The 20,138-nt window shown below is 47.6% G+C and overlaps 1 protein-coding gene across 2 annotated transcripts in view; it reads left to right on the forward strand.

Moving 5' to 3' along the window:
• LOC121232882 (kinesin-like protein KIF2A) overlaps positions 1–18,795 on the forward strand; it is a 32,262-nt gene extending 13,467 nt beyond the window's left edge. For both annotated transcript variants that reach the window (XR_005931738.1, XM_041121392.1), the window contains one exon: positions 18,068–18,795. Coding sequence is in view for 1 of the 2 variants with exons in the window: in XM_041121392.1 (XP_040977326.1) it covers positions 18,068–18,153 (86 nt within the window). In the remaining variant the exon portion in view is untranslated. The remainder of the gene's footprint in view (positions 1–18,067) is intronic.
• Positions 18,796–20,138: the final 1,343 nt, after the last annotated feature.

Raw genomic sequence — 20,138 nt, forward strand, 5'->3', positions numbered from 1 at the left:
GGTGCCGCTGCAAGAACTCCAACGTTGTCTGCTGCCAAGCTCTCTGTGTCTTCCCCCCAACTCAGGAATTCTGAGAAGTCAACACAGCATCGCTAGTCAGAGTAACAAAAACATAAGCAGGCCATCAAGCAGCTATGGTTTTAGTACTATAGCAGAGGGTTGGGGTTATATTGTGCATCTTAACTGATATGCTTGTTAGAACCCAGCCAGTGGGATACAGAAAAAACATATTCTTATCAGCCATTTAACATCGGAACAACTTTAATTCAGGACATGAAGGTCCACTTAGAAGGATGGGACAATCCATCGGGTATTGATACGATGCTCTTTCCCATGGGCATCTGTGGCTACCCAGGAATAAAGGTTAAGGGGCGTCTTTAGGGTTAGGGGTACTTGCCCCACAGTGGGCAGTTCCACTAATACTGGTTGTCCAGCATAGTGGAGCAAGTGTGCAGGGTCTTTGCCACTTTTCGTCCCTGGAACAATAGAAGGAGGTGTGGGACAGAATGCTAGGAGTCGGGGGCAGCCATTTGCCCCCCACCGGCTATTGACTCGGTATACTGCTTCTGGTACTCTCAAGGCCCACCCTGGGTCATGGGGCCTCAGAGCTCGTTTTAGAAGTCGTTTGTTCTCTCCACAATACCATTAGCTTGAGGGTAGTAAGGGGTGTGAAAAACCCACTGGATTTCCTCACCCTTAGCCCATTCTTGCACCACTCCAGCAGTGAAATGGCTCCCATTATCAGATTGAATTGATTGAGGCTTGGGTAAGCAGCTAAACCATACTTTAAGACTTTTCACTGTATTTTCTCCTGTGGCTCTGGATACAGCTTCAGCTTGTGTTAGTCCTGATACCACCTCTACTCCTACTAAAACATATCGTTTTCCCTCTGATACCCGAAAGGGGCCAATATAGTCAATTTCCCACGTTTGCCATAAACCTTTGTTTGTCCTTAAATGTAGGGGTTGCTCCTTTAAAGGGTTATATTTTTCCAAACGAACTCGACATTGACCGCATGCAGAAATAACAGTATTACATAATTCTCGTGTAACAGCCCATCCTCTACTAATAGCCTCTTTGTACAGGTGTTTACTCCCTGAATGGCCACACTTCACGTGCAGCCACTCCAGAAGGTGTTCCCATTTTTCTGCTTCACCATCGATGGCAAGACTGGCTAGACGTGTTAAGGAATCTACTTGGTTATTTAGGAGGTGAGCCGGGTTATCTCCTGCCTGGTGTGCAGCAACCCAGCCTACCAAGAAAGATCTCTGCTTGGCGATATTCAGTATTTCTTCCCATTTGTCTCGTTGCCACACTGGCACTTGGTTTACTTCCCATTGGTTTTGTTCCCAAAACGGTAACCATTCAGTACATCCCTTAAACACCGCATAGGAGTCAGTATAAATATATACTGGTTCTGTTGTCTCAGCTTCCTTAACGACTACACTCCACACAGCAACTAACTCCCCTACTTGGGCACTACCCTCTCCCTCAGTTATCATATGCTCCCCTGAATCAATATGTAATGCTACTGCTCGATACTTCCACGTCTTTCCTTCCCTTTTTGCAGAAGCATCAGTGAACCACACATTTGTTAAATGGGGTTTAAAATGAGGAGCCACTTTGATGTACGATGGAGGGGGTTCTGTATCTGGGTGATCAGAAGGGGGATCCTGTATTTGCAGCATTTTGGGTGTTCCCTCCTCTATCTGTATAGTGTGACAGTAGTGGTCTAACTGGGCATACCACTTCCTTACTGTTTCTCGTTGAGCTACTCCTACAGGGGGAGGAGTTCCAGCCAATATTGGTTTCAGGATCTTAAAGGGTCCTCGTAAGATGATGGGCTGCTGTCATATAATTCTCTCGGCTTCCTGTAAGGCTAGGTTAACCACAAAGAGTCCTTTCTCCCAAACTGAATACCGTTTTTCAGCATCCTTAAAGCTACGCGAGAAAAATCCTATAGGACGGGTAGGACCTTCAGGGCCACGCTGCCACATATGTATAGATAACCCATGAATTGCAAAACCCCATTCTATGTGGAGTGGGTCTGTTGGATGTATTGGTCCTAAGGCCTGGTAAATCCCTGCTTCAAAAATTAATAATTTCAGAGCCTCTTCATGGACAGGTGTCCAGTCCCAAGCAGTTCTTTTACGGGTTAAATCATATAAAGGGCGAGCTATGATAGAAAAGTCAGGGATGTGTTTTCTCCAAAACACTAGCAAGCCTAGGGCATGCTGCAATTCTTTCTTATTTTCAGGCATTTTCACTTGTTCGAGGGTGGACAAGGTTTCGGGTGGTATACACACAGTCCCTCCTTTCCACCAGATACCTAAAAATTTTACTTCAGGTGATGGGAGTTGTACCTTTTCGGCAGGAATTTGGAGCCCTAAATTCTCCAAGTGACTAATGATTTCTCTCTGGGTTTGTCCCACCACAGTGGTATCTGGTCCTCCAATTAGCACATCGTCAATATATTGATATACTTTTACTCCATCTTTAGGAGTGATCTGATTTAGTTCCTGGGCTAATGCATAGTGAGCAATGGTTGGTGAGTGGCAATAGCCTTGGGGAAGCCGTGTAAATGTATATTGTACACCCTCCCAGGTAAAGGCAAAGCGGTCCCTATCTGCTTCTTGCAAGGGAACCATAAAGAACATGTCTTTCACATCAATGGTTGCTAAAATCTGGTGACCCTGTTCTTGTATGGTTGCAATTAATTCTGCTATATTGGGGACTGCAGCTGTTAATGGGCCAGTATTAGCGTTCAGGCGTCGATAGTCAATTGTCAGTCGCCACTTCCCATTTGGCTTGCGGACCGGCCATACTAGGGAATTATAGGGTGAATGCGTAGGAATAACTATCCCCTGTTCCCGTAACTCAGTTATCACTGAAGTGATCCCTTCCCTTGCTCCCAAAGGCAAAGCATAAGGCTTGACATTAACTATCTTTGAAGGGGGGAGAGTTGGTGCAGACTGCAAAAGCCTCACAGAGATTGCGGGACACCCAAATTTCCATTCTCTTCCCTTAGAGTCTACCCATGACCGGCCCTTTAAGAGGTCAAGTCCTAGAATATTGGTGGGTAGAGGACCTAGTATCATAGTAACCTCAACAGGGGATGAATCCCCTGGCAGCCAGCATTTAACTTTAGCTGTCGGCTGCGGTTGGGAGCTTCCGAAAACATCTGTGACCCATATCTGCTTCTTATCTGCAATTATTCCATTGCGGTTAGCAACATCCGCCCGGAGTGCTGACATCTGAGCACCCGTGTCAACTAAAAAAGTTACTGGGGTCTTAAAGGGACCAAGGGGAAAAGTAATCAACAGGTCTCCTGTCTTATTTTCAGTGAGCCTTCTTAAATAAACCCACTGGCCGTCCCCCGGCTCACTTACTGGGGACGGCCTGTCTAGTTTCCCGTCCTGCGGACAGTAATACCTTCCTCTGGGGCAGTAGGCGTTTGGGGAGTGGGAGTTGCCAGCAACTGCGGATTCGCCCCTTTATAGCCTCGAATGTTTAACTCAGTATGAGGAGGCTCCTTGTTCTTGTCTTTCCACCCTAGGACCAACTTTTCTAGGACAGAGGTGGGCAAGCCATCCATCACGTCCCGGGGAATTCCCTTTTCTATCCCTTCTGCCCACAACAAGTTCCGCTGACCCCCATACGGCTTTTTGGTGTTTACAGTCTTAGATGGGGGAGGTCGGCCAGGTCCTTCTATTCGGCGGATAGCAGGCTTAGCCCTGCTTTCTTCCCTTGTGAGACCCATTCTCCGGCCATAGTTAACCAATTCCTGTGCCACTTCTCCCCAGGTCAGGACCCCTCCTGCATTCCGCCTGCCTCCTCTAGGTGCTATCGCATCGCGTAATCTATCCTGCAGCTGGACAGCATATAATTTCAAAGAATCTGGTAAACCTCGGATTAGAGGAGTCATTCTATCGGGATTGGCATTTAACAACATCGGAGAGGGCTGTTGTGGCACTAATCGCCTATCATGCATTAATTGGAGACAAGCAGTTTTCTGTAAGCTCTCAGTCAACTGATTTATAGAAGGGGTGTCTATCCGTGTTGGTTCTCCTCGGTCCATTTGGTCTATTCCCCCTGCCCAGTAAGCTGCCCGCTGCGTCAGAGACCATGGTTCCCTAGGATCATCGGTAGTTAGGAACACTCCAGGCCCCCAATATCCTTGGGCTTCATCTTCTGACAATAAAATCCGGTCGCCACCAGTTAATGACACCCTCCACACATATTCTGTTTCAGTCTCCTTTGCTAGTCGGATATACTTTTCCTGAATTTTAGATAATTCAGTGGCGGAATATGGTATCGTCTTAATGGTCACGTGTGGTGCTCCGCCATTTTGGCCATTGTCTATGGTTTCTGTTTTAATTAATGGCCTCATTGCTATCTCTTCATCCTCAGGGTAAAAAACTTTTCTGGTACCTTCTAACTCTTGATTTGGGTATAAAGATTTTTGCTGTTTCACCTGAACTACCTCTAGACCTTGCAGGTCTAAGTCCGGGTCAGATCGTTCATCCACCTCGGCTCGTAAAATTCTTTCCCGATCTAATGCATCAGACAAGGCAGCATGAAGCCGCTGTGTTGTATTACGCTCAGCAGTTAATTGCTCTTGCAGGACTTTAACTAAATCCTGCAGGGACTGAATCTTCTCCTTATCTGCCTGCTCAGCTTTCATTGTTTCCTGTCTGTCTTCCTGGGCTGCTACGAGTGCGGCCCCTAAAACTGCACACACTACAGCCTTCCCTTTTCCCGGGCGACACCTGCCTTCTTTTGCTAGCTTCTCAATTCTTCCTACAGTGGCTTTTGAGTCATGCCAGTGGTCTCGTGCCCAGGCTACTCCTTGTGGGGAAGGGCGGGCTTTATATGCAATTAGCTTCTCTAAAACAGGGGAACAGTCAGACACAGATATTTCCTGGGTCACCATGCCTGCCACTGCTCGGATCCCTCCTGACTTATTGTTGAGAGATCCTTCCCAGATCCTCCCCGCCCGTTCTCCGGGTGGAGGTCCGGTATCCCGTTAGAATCTCCCTTCCAACAAGGGAAATCCCCTATAGGCAGTTAGCCTCTCTAAAACAGGGGAACAGTCAGACACAGATATTTCCTGGGCCCCTGTGTCTGCCGCTGCTCGGATCCCTCCCAACTTATTGTTGAGAGATCCTTCCCAGATCCTCCCCGCCCGTTCTCTGAGTGGAGGTCTGGTATCTCATTAGAAACTCCCTTCCAACAAGGGAAATCCTGTCCGTGACGCCAATTAAGATGTCGCGTCCCAGAGTTGGAGCAACTCAGGTTCGTGGATTTCCTTTGTCAGAATTAAGGTGAAACGACACCAGGGGAGTTCAAACAACAATCAACATTTATTCAACCTAGATAACCTTGCCCAAGTACAAGTGAACTTATCAATATGAACCTTGCAACATGTCGTTAAGCCGCTGTTTGAGAAGAGAAGGGAAGTATAGAAAAATGAAATGGAAAAGGGAACATGAAACTGTGTCAGAAGGAGAGCCCTCCCGTTGAGTCACGAGGTTCAGAGCAGACCCCCTTGCTTTCTGGACTCCTTCTCAGAGAGGAGCCCAGGGGCGGCTAGGTCCACTCCTAGTCTCAGACTTGGTCAACGGTTTATGTTTAAAAGGATGAGGTGTAGGGACTGTGGAAAAGAGAGAAGGAAAAGAGGGAGGGAGAGAAAGAGAGAAAGAAAGAAAGAAAGAGAGAAGGAAAGGGTTTCACCAGTCCTGGGTCCAGCGTTGGTCCAGCCAGCGTAGAGATCCAGTTCCGGAGGGCGCGCGCTGAGAACTCGTTCTCCCTTCTTTTATAGCGTGTTAGTCGATGGTCTCGACATGCGCAGTCCCATTCCCAGGGTTCTCTGGAATCGGTCGGAGAGCTTTGGGGGGGGGGTTCATCGCAGAGTTGCCTCTCTTTTTCTGCTGGCATGACCGCTTAAGATAGAAGCACAGTCCCATCCTCCGTGGGGCCTCCTCCTCCAGGCGCATACGCTGTGCTCCTTCTCCTGGTCACTTAAGATAAGGAATTGCGGCTTTGGAGAAGTGCGGTCCCACCCTCCGTGGGGCCCTCTCCTCCGGCCACGTTGTCCTGTTCACAAAACTCCAGCATTTTTACAGAGGCCGTTTTCTCCACCAAAGTTCTTTAACGAATGTTTGAGACATTGACTATAATTTGTCCGACCGTCACAATCCCACTTCCTCATGTCCTCTCCATGGTCACGCAGGTAAAACCACAGGTCAGCCCGTCGTGTGTACTTTCTCTCTCCTCTCTCTTGGGCAGAGGAATGCTTACTCCCAATAGCTGCGATGCAGGCCTGTAGAGGTGGGGAGGAGGACATATCCTCTTTGAATTGCTGGAACTCTCGGGACAATTCCTCTACAGCCGAGACACAGGCCCGTAGGGAGGAAGAGAGACTTCCTTCGTATTGCCGGAGTTGGACAGCCAGTTCGTGCACCGTTTGTCCATAGCCTTCTTTCCAGGACATTACTGCCAATGAGTTGGCATAGGTTGGTGGTGCACTTTGTAGAAACTTCCGCCACATGGGTTGTGTGCGTTGGACTTCATCTGGATCTGTGGGTGACTGCCCATTTTCTGGATCATTATAAATCACCTCCAGCACAGCTAATTCCCTCAGGTACTGGATACCTCTCTCCATGGTGGTCCACTTGCCTTGGTGACATGTAGCTTCATCCTTGAGGGGGTATCTTTCCTTCACACCTGACAGAAGTCGCCTCCAGAGGCTGAGGACTTGTGTTTTTTCTCCCAATCGCCTTGTCAATGCCCCCCTTCCCTAGACAAAGATCCCAACTGCTTGGCTTCCTTACCCTCTAATTCCACACTACTAGCCCCATTATCCCAGCATCGGAGCAGCCAGGTAACAATGTGCTCGCCTGGGTGGCGGCTAAAATCTTTTCGCATGTCACGCAACTCACTCAGGGATAGAGATCGGGTGATTATTTCAGGTTCTGCCTCTTCCTCCTGTTCTCGTGATGACCCTGGTTCACTTTCATCTCTCACTAAGCAAACTGATTTCTTTGTGTGTTTCTTTTTCTGTACAGGGGCAACTGATACTGGCACAGGTTGGTTCTCTGGTTTAGCTGCAGTATCTGTCACTGCGGTTGGGGTAGCCACACTGCTTGTCACCGGGGTTGGGGTAGCCACAGTGCCTGTCGCTCTGTTTCCCTCTCTTCCCCCTGAGGGTGCTGCCTAATATCAAGCAGTGTTTGGTAGATACTGGCCAGGGCCCAGCACAGGGGCGGTAAGTTGTGCGTCTCTGGAATAGCCACAGCATTTTTCTTTCAAATATTCTACCACTTCATGAGGGTTCTGTAGTTGTTTGGGAGTGAACTTCCAAGCCACTGGAGGTGAGAAGTTCTCTAGATACCTGCCCATATCCTCCCACATGCCGTGCCACCCATGAATATCCAGCCTTGGGGCAGATCGCTGGGTGGTATTCTTAAAAAACCTTTTTGTAGCCCTAAACAAGACCTGAAACATATTCAGGAGGCATAGCACTAACAGCATGCTGGCTTGCGCATTCCAAGGCTATTCAAAATTCTCAAAAGCTGTTGTAATTAGCCAGAAGGAGAGAAGGGAGGTGAATGAATGGGGGGAAGTATCCCCCCCCCAACTTCCCCATGGATTGGCTGTAATTACCAATAAAATCCGATAGAAGGCGCCCAAAGTATGGAAATGATATCACTGCCTCATACAGATACCAGCTTAACCTCATGACCAGTGATGTAATCATTTCACAAGTCGACATTGCCCAGTATAGCAAAATGATAATCCCGATCCCTCTCCCAGAGGTGAGAAACATAACCGCAGGCAATACATAGAGCATATAAGAATTTACAAAACGCCACCATGTGAACAAATGAACCAACATTGTGACTAGCATCTATTTATCTAATATAAGAAATGACTATAACAAATTTGTTTTAACACGCTCTGGCCAGATCTGTCGTTATCTCAACCCTTCCTGCCCCACTGTCGTGGTTTCAGCCCAGCCGGTAACAAAGGACCACGCAGCCGCTCGCTCACTCCTCCCGCCCCCTCCGGTGGGATAGGGGGGAGACGGAGGAGAGAAAAGAAAAAAAAAACTGGAACCTCGAGGGTTGGGATAAGGGCAGTTTACTGGGACAACGCAAAAAAAGTTACAACAACAACGACGGTACTAATGAAAGAGTATACAGAAAAGAGTGATGCACAGTGCAACTGCTCACCACCCCGGGACCCGACGCTCCGTCCCTTCCCCCACCGAAAGTCGAGAGCAGGAGCCCCCTCCCCCCGGCCCACTCCCCATGTATATACTGAGCATGATGTCACATGGTATGGAATAGCTCCTTGGCTAGTTCAGGTCAGCTGCCCCGGCTATGCCCCCCCACCTCCCAGGTTCCTGTAAAAATTAACTCTATCCCAGCTGAACCCAGGACATTATCCACCCCTTATTCTATACCATTTACATCATGCCCAGATCTTACATTTTCCAATCAACCACTACCACTTTCCTTGTCTTATATATAGATATATATGTATATGGACCCCCCCCCACACACACATACAAATAGTATTCCCTTAGTCAATGGGTTATCCCTCCAATGTGTCCATCAATTTTATTTAGTCCATGACTTTGAGGCTCCATCTGTTGTAACACTTCTTCAGGATAAGAGAGATGGTGTGAGGTGTTGGGTTGTTGTATGCTGTCTCTGGAACTTCTGGCTGGTACATTTGATGCAACCCACACCCTTGGTCTGCAGGTCGAAGATGTTGATCTTGAGGAAATTGCTGGGCGCCAGTTCAAGTTCTATCACTGTTGTTCTTGGCTCAGTTTCAAAGTCCATTCTTCAGTCATTTGGGTAATTCTTACAGTAATACCCTTGATATGGCATATAGACACTATAGATACAATGACATACATTGGCAGGTTATTTAGCAGTTAAATATCATACAGCCTAGTTCACTGGCTATTCTCTCCCAAAATCAAATCTCCCTGAGGTACACATCGAACTTCCCCATCCTTCTGCATCACCCACCAGGTGTACCCAGGTCCCTGAGCAAAAACCACCCCTTGGATGGGTTTGTCTCTGCGTGAGGGAGGACTAACCCAGACTGTCTTTCCTAACATACTCCTCATGTGCACTACAGGAACTTTATCCCCTTCTACAGTATGTGGAAGTCTTGGTTGGGCGGGGCCCGCCCGATTGGTGGATCCTCTAGTATTAACTAACCAGGTGGCTTTTGTTAAATGTGTATCCCAATGTTTGAAAGTTCCACCCCCCATTGCTCTCAATGTAGTTTTCAGCAGTCCATTGTATCGTTCGATTTTTCCGGAGGCTGGTGCGTGATAAGGGATGTGATATACCCACTCAATGGCATGTTCTTTGGCCCAGGTGTCTATGAGGTTGTTTCGGAAGTGAGTCCCATTGTCTGACTCGATTCTTTCTGGGGTACCGTGTTGCCATAAGACTTTCTCTTCAAGGCCCAGGATAGTGTTCTGGGCAGTGGCGTGGGACACAGGATATGTTTCCAGCCATCCAGTGGTTGCTTCCACCATTGTAAGCACATGGCACTTGCCTTGGCGGGTTCGTGGGAGTGTGATATAGTCAATCTGCCAGGCCTCCCACTGTTTATATTTCAGCCATCGCCCTCCATACGACAGGGGTTTCAGTCGCTTGGCTTGCTTAATTGCAGCACATGTTTCACATTCATGGATAACCTGTGCAATAGTGTCCATGGTTAAGTCCACCCCTCGATCGCGAGCCCATCTATATGTTGCATCTCTTCCCTGATGGCCCGAGGTATCATGGGCCCACTGAGCCATAAATAGCTCACCCCTACGTTGCCAGTCCAGGTCCACCTGAGACACTTCAATCTTGGCGGCCTGATCTGCCTGCTGGTTGTTTTGATGTTCTTCAGTGGCCCGACTCTTGGGTACATGAGCATCTACGTGGCGTACTTTTACCACTAGCTTCTCTATCCGAACAGCAATATCTTGCCACAGTGCGGCAGCCCAGATGAGTTTACCTCTGCGCTGCCAATTGCTCTTCTTCCATTGCTGTAGCCACACCCATAGGGCATTTGCCACCATCCATGAGTCGGTATAGAGATAGAGAACTGGCCATTTCTCTCTTTCAGCAATGTCTAACGCTAGCTGGATGGCTTTCACCTCTGCAAACTGACTCGATTCACCTTCTCCTTCAGCAGTTTCTGCGACTTGTCGTGTAGGACTCCATACAGCAGCCTTCCACCTCCGATGTTTTCCCACAATGCGACAGGACCCATCAGTGAACAGAGCATATTGCCTCTCATTTTCTGGCAGTTTATTATACAGCAGGGCCTCTTCAGCCCGTGTCACCTCCTCCTCTGGCGACATTCCAAAATTTTTGCCTTCTGGCCAGTCCATGATCACTTCCACAATTCCTGGGCGACTGGGGTTTCCTATGCGAGCCCGTTGTGTGATTAGTGCGGCCCACTTACTCCACGTGGCATCAGTTGCATGATGTGTAGAGGAGACCTTCCCTTTGAACATCCAGCCCAGCACTGGCAGTAGGGGTGCTAAGAGGAGCTGTGTTTCAGTACCAACCACTTCTGAGGCAGCTCGAACTCCTTCATATGCTGCCAATATCTCTTTTTCAGTTGGAGTATAGCGAGCCTCGGATCCTCTGTATCCCCGACTCCAAAACCCCAGGGGTCGACCTCGGGTCTCCCCAGGTGCTTTCTGCCAGAGGCTCCAGGTAGGGCCATTCTCCCCAGCTGCAGTGTAGAGCACATTTATAACATCTTGTCCTGCCCGGACTGGCCCAAGAGCTACTGCATGAACAATCTCCCGCTTAATTTGTTCAAAAGCTTGTCGTTGCTCAGGCCCCCATTTAAAATCATTCTTCTTCCGGGTAACTTGGTAGAGAGGACTTACAATTTGACTGTAATTTGGAATATGCATTCTCCAAAAGCCCACAACACCTAAGAAAGCTTGTGTTTCCTTTTTATTAGTTGGTGGGGACATAGCTGCTATTTTGTTGATCACATCCATAGGGATCTGACAACGCCCGTCTTGCCAATTTACTCCTAAGAACTGGATCTCCTGTGCAGGTCCCTTGACCTTACTTTCTTTTATGGCAAAACCAGCCTTCAAAAGGATTTGGATTATTTTCTTCCCTTTCTCAAAGACTTCTTCTGCCGTGTTGCCCCATACGATGATGTCATCAATGTATTGCAGGTGCTCTGGAGCTTCACCTTTTTCCAGTGCAGCCTGGATCAGTCCATGGCAAATAGTGGGGCTGTGTTTCCACCCCTGGGGCAGTCGATTCCAGGTGTACTGGACACCCCTCCAAGTAAAGGCAAACTGTGGCCTGCACTCCGCTGCCAAAGGGATGGAAAAAAATGCATTAGCAATGTCAATTGTGGCATACCACTTAGCTGCCTTTGATTCCAGTTCATATTGAAGCTCTAACATATCTGGCACAGCAGCGCTCAGCGGTGGCGTGACTTCATTCAGCCCACGATAATCTACTGTTAGTCTCCATTCCCCATTAGATTTCCGTACGGGCCATATGGGACTATTAAAGGGTGAGTGAGTCTTGCTGATCACTCCTTGACTTTCCAATTGGCAAATCAGCTTATGGATGGGGATCAGGGAATCTCGGTTGGTGCGATATTGCCGCCGGTGCACCGTCGTGGTAGCAATTGGCACCTGTTGTTCTTCAACCTTCAGCAACCCCACAACCGAAGGGTCTTGAGAGAGACCAGGCAGGGTAGACAGCTGTTCAATCTCCTCCGTCTCTAATGCAGCTATACCAAAAGCCCAACGGTACCCTTTTGGGTCCTTGAAATATCCCCTCCTGAGATAATCTATACCAAGGATGCATGGGGCCTCTGGGCCAGTTGCAATGGGGTGTTTATGCCAGTCATTCCCGGTTAGACTCATTTCAGCTTCCAATACGGTTAGCTCTTGGGATCCCCCTGTCACACCAGAGATACAGATGGGTTCTGCCCCTTTATAACTTGATGGCATTAGGGTGCATTGTGCACCAGTGTCTACTAGAGCCTTATATTCCTGTGGGTCTGATGTGCCAGGCCATCGAATCCACACTGTCCAGTAGACTCGGTTGTCCCTCTCCTCCACCTGGCTGGAGGCAGGGCCCCTCTAATCCTGCTTAGAATATTCGTTACTCACTTTTCGCACACGTGAATCAGAAGTCCCTTCAAGAGGATCAGAAATGTGATCAGCCCATCTACTGCATCTGGGGGACTCCTCACAGGAAACTGGAGCAGCAGTTTTCCAAGAAGAATCCTCTTTTCTGGTTGCTTTTTCTCGCAACTCCCGTACCTGTGCATCCAGGACTGAGGTAGGTTTTCCATCCCACTTCCTCATGTCCTCTCCATGGTCACGCAGGTAAAACCACAGGTTAGCCCGTCGTGTGTACTTTCTCTCTCCTCTCTCTTGGGCAGAGGAATGCTTACTCCCAATAGCTGCGATGCGGGCCTGTACAGGTGGGGAGGAGGACATATCCACTTTGAATTGCTGGAACTCTCGGGACAATTCCTCTACAGCCGAGACACAGGCCCGTAGGGAGGAAGAGAGACTTCCTTCGTATTGCCGGAGTTGGACAGCCAATTCATCCACCGTTTGTCCATGGCCTTCTTTCCAGGACATTACTGCCAATGAGTTGGCATAGGTTGGTGGTGCACTTCGTAGAAACTTCCGCCACATGGGTTGTGTGCATTGGACTTCATCTGGGTCTATGGGTGACTGCGCATTTTCTGGATCATTATAAATCACCTCCAGCACAGCTAATTCCCTCAGGTACTGGATACCTCTCTCCATGGTGGTCCACTTGCCTTGGTGACATGTAACTTCATCCTTGAAGGGGTATCTTTCCTTCACACCTGACAGAAGTCGCCTCCAGAGGCTGAGGACTTGTGTTTTTCTCCCAATCGCCTTGTCGATGCCCCCTTCCCTAGACAAAGATCCCAACTGCTTGGCTTCCTTACCCTCTAATTCCACACTACTAGCCCCATTATCCCAGCATCGGAGCAGCCAGGTAACAATGTGCTCGCCTGGGTGGCGGCTAAAATCTTTTCGCACGTCACGCAACTCACTCAGGGATAGAGATCGGGTGATTATTTCAGGTTCTGCCTCTTCCTCCTGTTCTCGTGATGACCCTGGTTCATCTTCATCTCTCACTGAGCGAACTGATTTCTTTGTGTGTTTCTTTTTCTGTACAGGGGCGACTGATACTGGCACAGGTTGGTTCTCTGGTTTAGCTGCAGTATCTGTCACTGCGGTTGGGGTAGCCGCGCTGCCTGTTGCCAGGGTAGGGGTAGCCACGGTGCCTGCTGTCCTGTTTTCCATCTTTTCCCCCTTTTCTCCCTGAGGGTGCTGCATAATATCAAGCAGTGTTTGGTAGATACTGGCCAAGGCCCAGCACAGTGCAGCGAGTTGTACGTCTTTGGAATAGCCACAGCATTTTTCTTTCAAATATTCTACCACTTCATGAGGGTTCTGTAGTTGTTCGGGAGTGAACTTCCAAGCCACTGGTGGTGAGAAGTTCTCTAGATACCTGCCCATATCCTCCCACATGCCGTGCCACCCATGAATATCCAGCTTTGGGGCAGATCTCTGGGTGGTACTCTTAAAGAGCCTTTTTGTAGCCCTAAACAAGACCTGAAACATATTCAGGAGGCATAGCACTAACAGCACACTGGCTTGTGCATCCCAAGTATATTCAAAGTTCTCAAAAGCTGTTGTAATTAGTCGGAAGGAGAAAAGGGAGGCGAACGGACGGGGGGAAGTATCCCCCCCTAACTCCCCCATGGATTGGCTGTAATTACCAATAAAATCCGATAGAAGGTGCCCAAAGTATGGAAATGATATCACTGCCTCATACAGATACCAGCTTAATCTCATGACCAGTGATGTAATCATTTCACAAGTCGACATTGCCCAGTACAGCAAAATGATAATCCCAAAAACTCTCCCAGAGGTGAGAAACGTAACTACAGGCAATACATAGAGCATATAAGGACTTACAAAATGCCACCATGTAAACAAATTAATCAACATTGTGACTAACATCTATTTATCTAATATAAGGAATGCGTATGACAAATTTGTTTCAACACGCTCTAGCCAGATCTGTCGTTATCTCAACCCTTCGTGCCCCACGTTGGGCGCCAAAAAGGACTGTCGTGGTTTCAGCCCAGCCGGTAACAAAGGACCACGCAGCCGCTCGCTCACTCCTCCCGCCCCCTCCGGTGGGATAGGGGGGAGACGGAGGAGAGAAAAGAAAAAAAAAACTGGAACCTCGAGGGTTGGGATAAGGGCAGTTTACTGGGACAACGCAAAAAAAAGTTACAACAACAACGACGGTACTAATGAAAGAGTATACAGAAAAGAGTGATGCACAGTGCAACTGCTCACCACCCGGGACCCGACGCTCCGTCCCTTCCCCCACCGAAAGTCGAGAGCAGGAGCCCCCTCCCCCCGGCCCACTCCCCATGTATATACTGAGCATGATGTCACATGGTATGGAATAGCTCCTTGGCTAGTTCAGGTCAGCTGCCCCGGCTATGCCCCCCCACCTCCCAGGTTCCTGTAAAAATTAACTCTATCCCAGCTGAACCCAGGACACCCACGTTGGGCGCCAAAAAGGACTGTCGTGGTTTCAGCCCAGCCGGTAACAAAGGACCACACAGCCACTCGCTCACTCCTCCCGCCCCTCTCCGGTGGGATGGGGAGGAGAATCAGAAAGGAGAAAAGGAAAAAAAACCGGAACCTCGAGGGTTGAGATAAGGACAATTTACTGGGACAACACAAGGAGAGAAGTTACAACAACAACAACGGTACTAATAAAAGAATATACAAAAGGAGTGATGCACAGTGCAACTGCTCACCACCCGGAACCCGACGCTCCACCACTTCCCCCACCGAAAGCCGAGAGAGCCCCCCCTAGCCCGCTCACCAGTTATATACTGAGCATGATGTCACATGGTATGGAATAGCTCCTTGGCTAGTTCAGGTCAGCTGTTCTGGCTGTGCCCCCTCCCAGGTTCCTGTGAAAATTAACTCTATCCCAGCTGAACCCAGGACAAGAGCGCATGCTCAGTGAGGGGTGGTCGCACCTTGGAGGTGGGTAGTTTTTTGGGATGGAGGTGTGTTTTGGTATTATAATGAGATTATAATGAGCAAAGTTCACCCAGAGAGCATGATTTAGCGTGTCACTACTCCAGAACTGGGCACTTATGATATAAATCAGAAGTAAAAGACAATAGCATTGACAGAACCCCCATTATTTCACCTCCTTGCTTCAGTGGATTCAATGCAGGCACCTTCCATTCTTGTTCCAGTAGTTCCAGTTCCCTATCCCTGCGACGATATCACAGAGCCTGGCCGCGGTGTCTCCACTCCGCTCCACCCTCCGTGTTGTTTCTCTTAGATTCAGCATACCAAGCTCCCCTGGTGTTGCTAACATCTAAGGTTGCAGGTTATGATGTTGCTTAGGGAATTATTATGGAACCGATATTGCTTGCATATCCACCGCATTCCACCCTGGAGGTTTACCTTCCCTTAAGAGGGGGACATATCAGTAAGTCACCTCCAGCAATCGTTCCACAGGCACGTACAGGACAAGCAGGTGATCAGGCCCAGTCAGCATGGGTTTATGAAAGGCAGGTCCTGCTTGACAAACCTGATCTTCTGCTGTGACAAGATGACTCGCTTAGTGGATGAGGGAAAGGCTGTGGATGTTGTCTACCTAGACTTTAGTAAAGCCTTTGACACCGTTTCCCACAGCATTCTCCCTGAGAAACTGGCTGCTCATGGCTTGGACAGGTGTACTCTTTGCTGGGTAAAAAAACTGGCTGGATGGCCAGGCCCGAAGAGTTGTGGTGAATGGAGTTAAATCCAGTTGGCGGCCATTCAGAAGTGGTGTTCCCCAGGGCTCAGTACTGGGGCCAGTTCTGTTTAATATCTTTATCAATGATCTGGACAAGGGGATCGAGTGCACCCTCAGTAAGTTAGCCGACAACACCAAGTTGGGAGGGAGGGTTGATTTGCTTGAGGGTAGGAAGGCTCTACAGAGGGATCTGGACAGGCTGGATCGATGGGCTGAGGCCAATCGTATGAAGTTCAACAAGGCCAAGTGCCGGGTCCTGCACTTGGGTCACAACAACCCCATGCAATGCTACAGGCTTGGGGAAGAGTGGCTGGAAAGCTGCCTGGCGGAAAAGGACCTGGGGGTGCTGGTTGACAGCCGGCTGAACATGAGCCAGCAGTGTGCCCAGGTGGCCAAGAAGGCCAACAGCATCCTGGCTTGTATCAGAAATAGTGTGGCCAGCAGGACTAGGGAAGCGATCATCCCCCTGTACTCGGCACTGGTGAGGCCGCACCTCGAATACTGTGTTCAGTTTTGGGGCCCTCACTACAAGAAAGACATTGCAGTGCTGGAACGTGTCCAGAGACGGGTGACAAAGCTGGTGAGGGGCCTGGAGCACAAGTCTTATGAGGAGCGGCTGAGGGAACTGGGGTTGTCTAGTCTGGAGAAAAGGAGGCTGAGGGGAGACCTTATCGCTCTCTACAACTACCTGAAAGGAGGTTGTAGTGAGGTGGGTACTGGTCTCTTTTCCCAGGTAACAAGCGATAGGACGAGAGGAAACAGCCTCAAGTTGCGCCAGGGGAAGTTTAGATCGGATATTAGGAAAAATTTCTTCACCGAAAGGGTTGTCCAGCATTGGAACAGGCTGCCCAGGGAAGTGGTTGAGTCACCATCCCTGGAGGTATTTAAAAGACGTGTAGATGCGGTGCTTAGGGACATGGTTTAGTGGTGGACTTGGTATTGTTAGGTTTGCCATTGGACTCAATGATCTTAAGGGTCTTTTCCAACCTAAATGATTCTATGATTCTATTCTGTGATCTCACACTTTGACAACTTGTCTAGAAGGATGGTGTGAGGGACAGTATCAAAAGCCTTACTAAAAATCCAGAAAAACTACATCCACCGCCTTCCCTTCATCCAATAGGCAGGTGACCTTATCATAGAAGGATATCAAATTAGTTAAACAGGACTTTCCCTTTGTGAACCCGTGTTGACTGTGCCTGATGATTGTAGTGTCCTTGAAATGCCTTTCAATAGCACCCAGTATAATCTTCTCCATAATTTTTTCCAGGAACTGAGGTTAGACTAACAGGTCTGTAGTTTCCTGGGTCTTCCCTCATGCCCTTCTTAAAAATTGGAATAATGTTGGCTAGCTTCCAGTCAGCAGGGACCTCCCCAGACTCCCAAGACCTTTGGTAGATGATCATGAGGGGTCCTGCCATAACATCCACTAGCTCCTTCAGTACTCTGGGATGAATCCCATCAGGCCCCAATGACTTGTGAACATTCAGCTGATACAGCTGGTCCCTTACAATTTCAGTGTCCACAAATGGAAAGTCACTGTTCCCGCACTTGTGGTCCTCTGACTCGGGGGACCAGGCAGCCCAAGGTCTGTCAGTATTATTAAAGACTGAGGCAAAAAAAGCATGGAATGCCTCCGCTTTTTCTTCATCCCTATTAGTCAGATGACCAACAAGTATCGGTCCAATGTTTTCTTTAGACCTCCTCTTGCTATTACCGTACTTTAAAAAGCCCTTCTTGTTGTCTGACACAACACTGGCCAGTTTCTACTCTAATTGACCTTTGGCCTTTTGTGTCTTCTCCTTGCGTACATGAACCACAGCTCTGTAATCTTCCTGCCAAGCCTGACCTCGCTTCCAGAGATCATACAATTTCTTTTTCCTCTTGAGCTGCACAATGCAATTGTGCAGTTTCCAAATCTATCCTGCCTAGAGACAGGGGTAGCATCTAAGAAGGGACTAAGTTGCTAAGCAACTTGTTTGTATGGTGAGTATTAAATTTAAGCTTATCTCAATCCTCTTGTAGTTTGTAGCGTCAGCTATTTTTGTGGAGTAATGTTCTTTGTTGTGTATTAGGGCCAGGATGTGGAACATCAGGGCTTAGTTTGAAGATCTGTGTTGACCACAGGCACATCAGTACTCATTCTGTCTTTTTCATTAAAGGTGAAGTGAAATCTTTCCGGACAGCTCTTCAAGAGGAGGAACAGGCCAGTAAACAGATCAACACGAAAAGACCATGTACCCTTTGAAATGGGCCTCTGCTGCTGAAGGAATCTATGAACCCATACTGCTGTAGCACACATTTGTTACAAAACCCAGTGGCTGTAAGAACTCAACTACTTGCAAGTGTAAAAACATTAGAAATATCTGTTGAAATGTCCTGTTTGTTATTCACCTGAATGACATCTTCAGTTTTGTGTGAAATGCTCCCATGATGTCTACAAAATGCTTCTAGACCAGACAGTACAACCATGCAGGGTTCAGATTTGTGAAGCACTTTGTTTAAAATATTTCATTTATTCAAATTGTGAATTCGATGTTTGGAAATATTTGCCATGTTTATAATAATGAAGTAAAACTGTGGCCATTAAAAAGTCACAGTATTTCCTTTTAACTATGTTCAGTTTTGTTACAAAGAACAGCTGTGCAGTTTATAAATTGTGTTTGTGTGCATGCATACCTCACTAGTGGTTTCACATAACTTATCTTTTTTTTTTTTTTGTGGGTAGTGCATTTCACAGCATGTGCCATATCCATTGAGCAGAAACTGCAAGAGCTGTTAGAGTGGACAAACAGCTGGTCATTCCATCCTCCTTGTAAAAAATCTGGAATCTAGGTTTATTTGAATACCATAAAAAAATAGTTATATAATTCTAACATTTTCTCTGTAATAAAAAAAAAACACAACAAAAAAAAACCCCCAAAAATATAAATTAGTTGATGTATAATAAAGAGTAATGTTTTAAGTACTGAGGAAGTTGTATCTTGGAATAATGCAGATATACGGTATGTGGTAAGGTGTGATAATGCTATCAGAATAAAGGTATGATCTGACCTCTGCATATGGATAGGCTAACTGTCAAAATTCAGGCATCTGGCTAAAGAAATACATCTTGGCCTTTCACATATTGTTAAAATTTGGCTTTTGATGCATGACAAGCTTACATGTACATTAACTGTTGTTTACAGATAGTTTAAGTAGCTCTGATGCTTTAAAAAAAGTAGCTAATACCTATTTTTCCCTTTGTATAGTGCCAGCAGCTGAAAAGTGAGGTGAAATTGCAACATTTGAGGATTTGCACAATACCTCTACCTAGCGATAATAGAAATCCCACAAGTACCTGAATTCTCACAAATGGTGCCATGTGTATCAGTACTTTTTAGGTGGTGGCACTCAAGTTATTTTTGCAAGTCAGTATCCAAAAAAAGATTGACTTTTCATGTAAGAACTTCTTGTCAAATGAAGAATTGTAGACCTCTCTAGGAGTTCTGTTTCCAGACCTAGGATGTATAAGGGAAATATTTTCTTTTGGGAGGGGGGAAACCATGATGTGACCTTTGATTAAAACTGAGACTGTGGATGGTGGTCAAGGAGGAGCCCAACAAGTTACCACCCGCATCGTCCCCTATTCCCCCACTGATTTGGCTAAAATTCAGGAAAAATATTCCCAGGGTGTCGCGTCCCAAAGTTGGAGCGACTCAGGTTCGTGGATTTCCTTTGTCAGAATTAAGGTGAAACGACACCAGGGGAGTTCAAACAACAATCAACATTTAGTCAACCTAGCTAACCTTGCCCAAGTACAAGTGAACTTATCAATATGAACCTTGCAACATGTCATTAAGCCGCTGTTTGAAAAGACAAGGGAAGTATAGAAAAATGAAATGGAAAAGGGAACATGAAACTGTGTCAGAAGGAGAGCCCTCCCGTTGAGTCACGAGGTTCAGAGCAGACCCCCTTGCTTTCTGGACTCCTTCTCAAAGAGGAGCCCAGGGGCGGCTGGATCCACTCCTAGTCTCAGACTTGGTCAACGGTTTATGTTTAAAAGGATGAGGTGTAGGGACTGTGGAAAAAAGAGAAGGAAAAGAGGGAGGGAGAGAGAGAAAGAAAGAAAGAAAGAGAGAAGAAAAGGGTTTCACCAGTCCTGGGTCCAGCGTTGGTCCAGCCAGCGTAGAGATCCAGTTCCGGAGGGCGCGCACTGAGAACTCGTTCTCCCTTCTTTTATAGTGTGTTAGT

Source organism: Aquila chrysaetos, assembly GCF_900496995.4.
Source record: "Aquila chrysaetos chrysaetos chromosome W unlocalized genomic scaffold, bAquChr1.4 W_unloc_1, whole genome shotgun sequence".
NCBI classification, from domain to species: Eukaryota; Metazoa; Chordata; class Aves; order Accipitriformes; family Accipitridae; genus Aquila; species Aquila chrysaetos.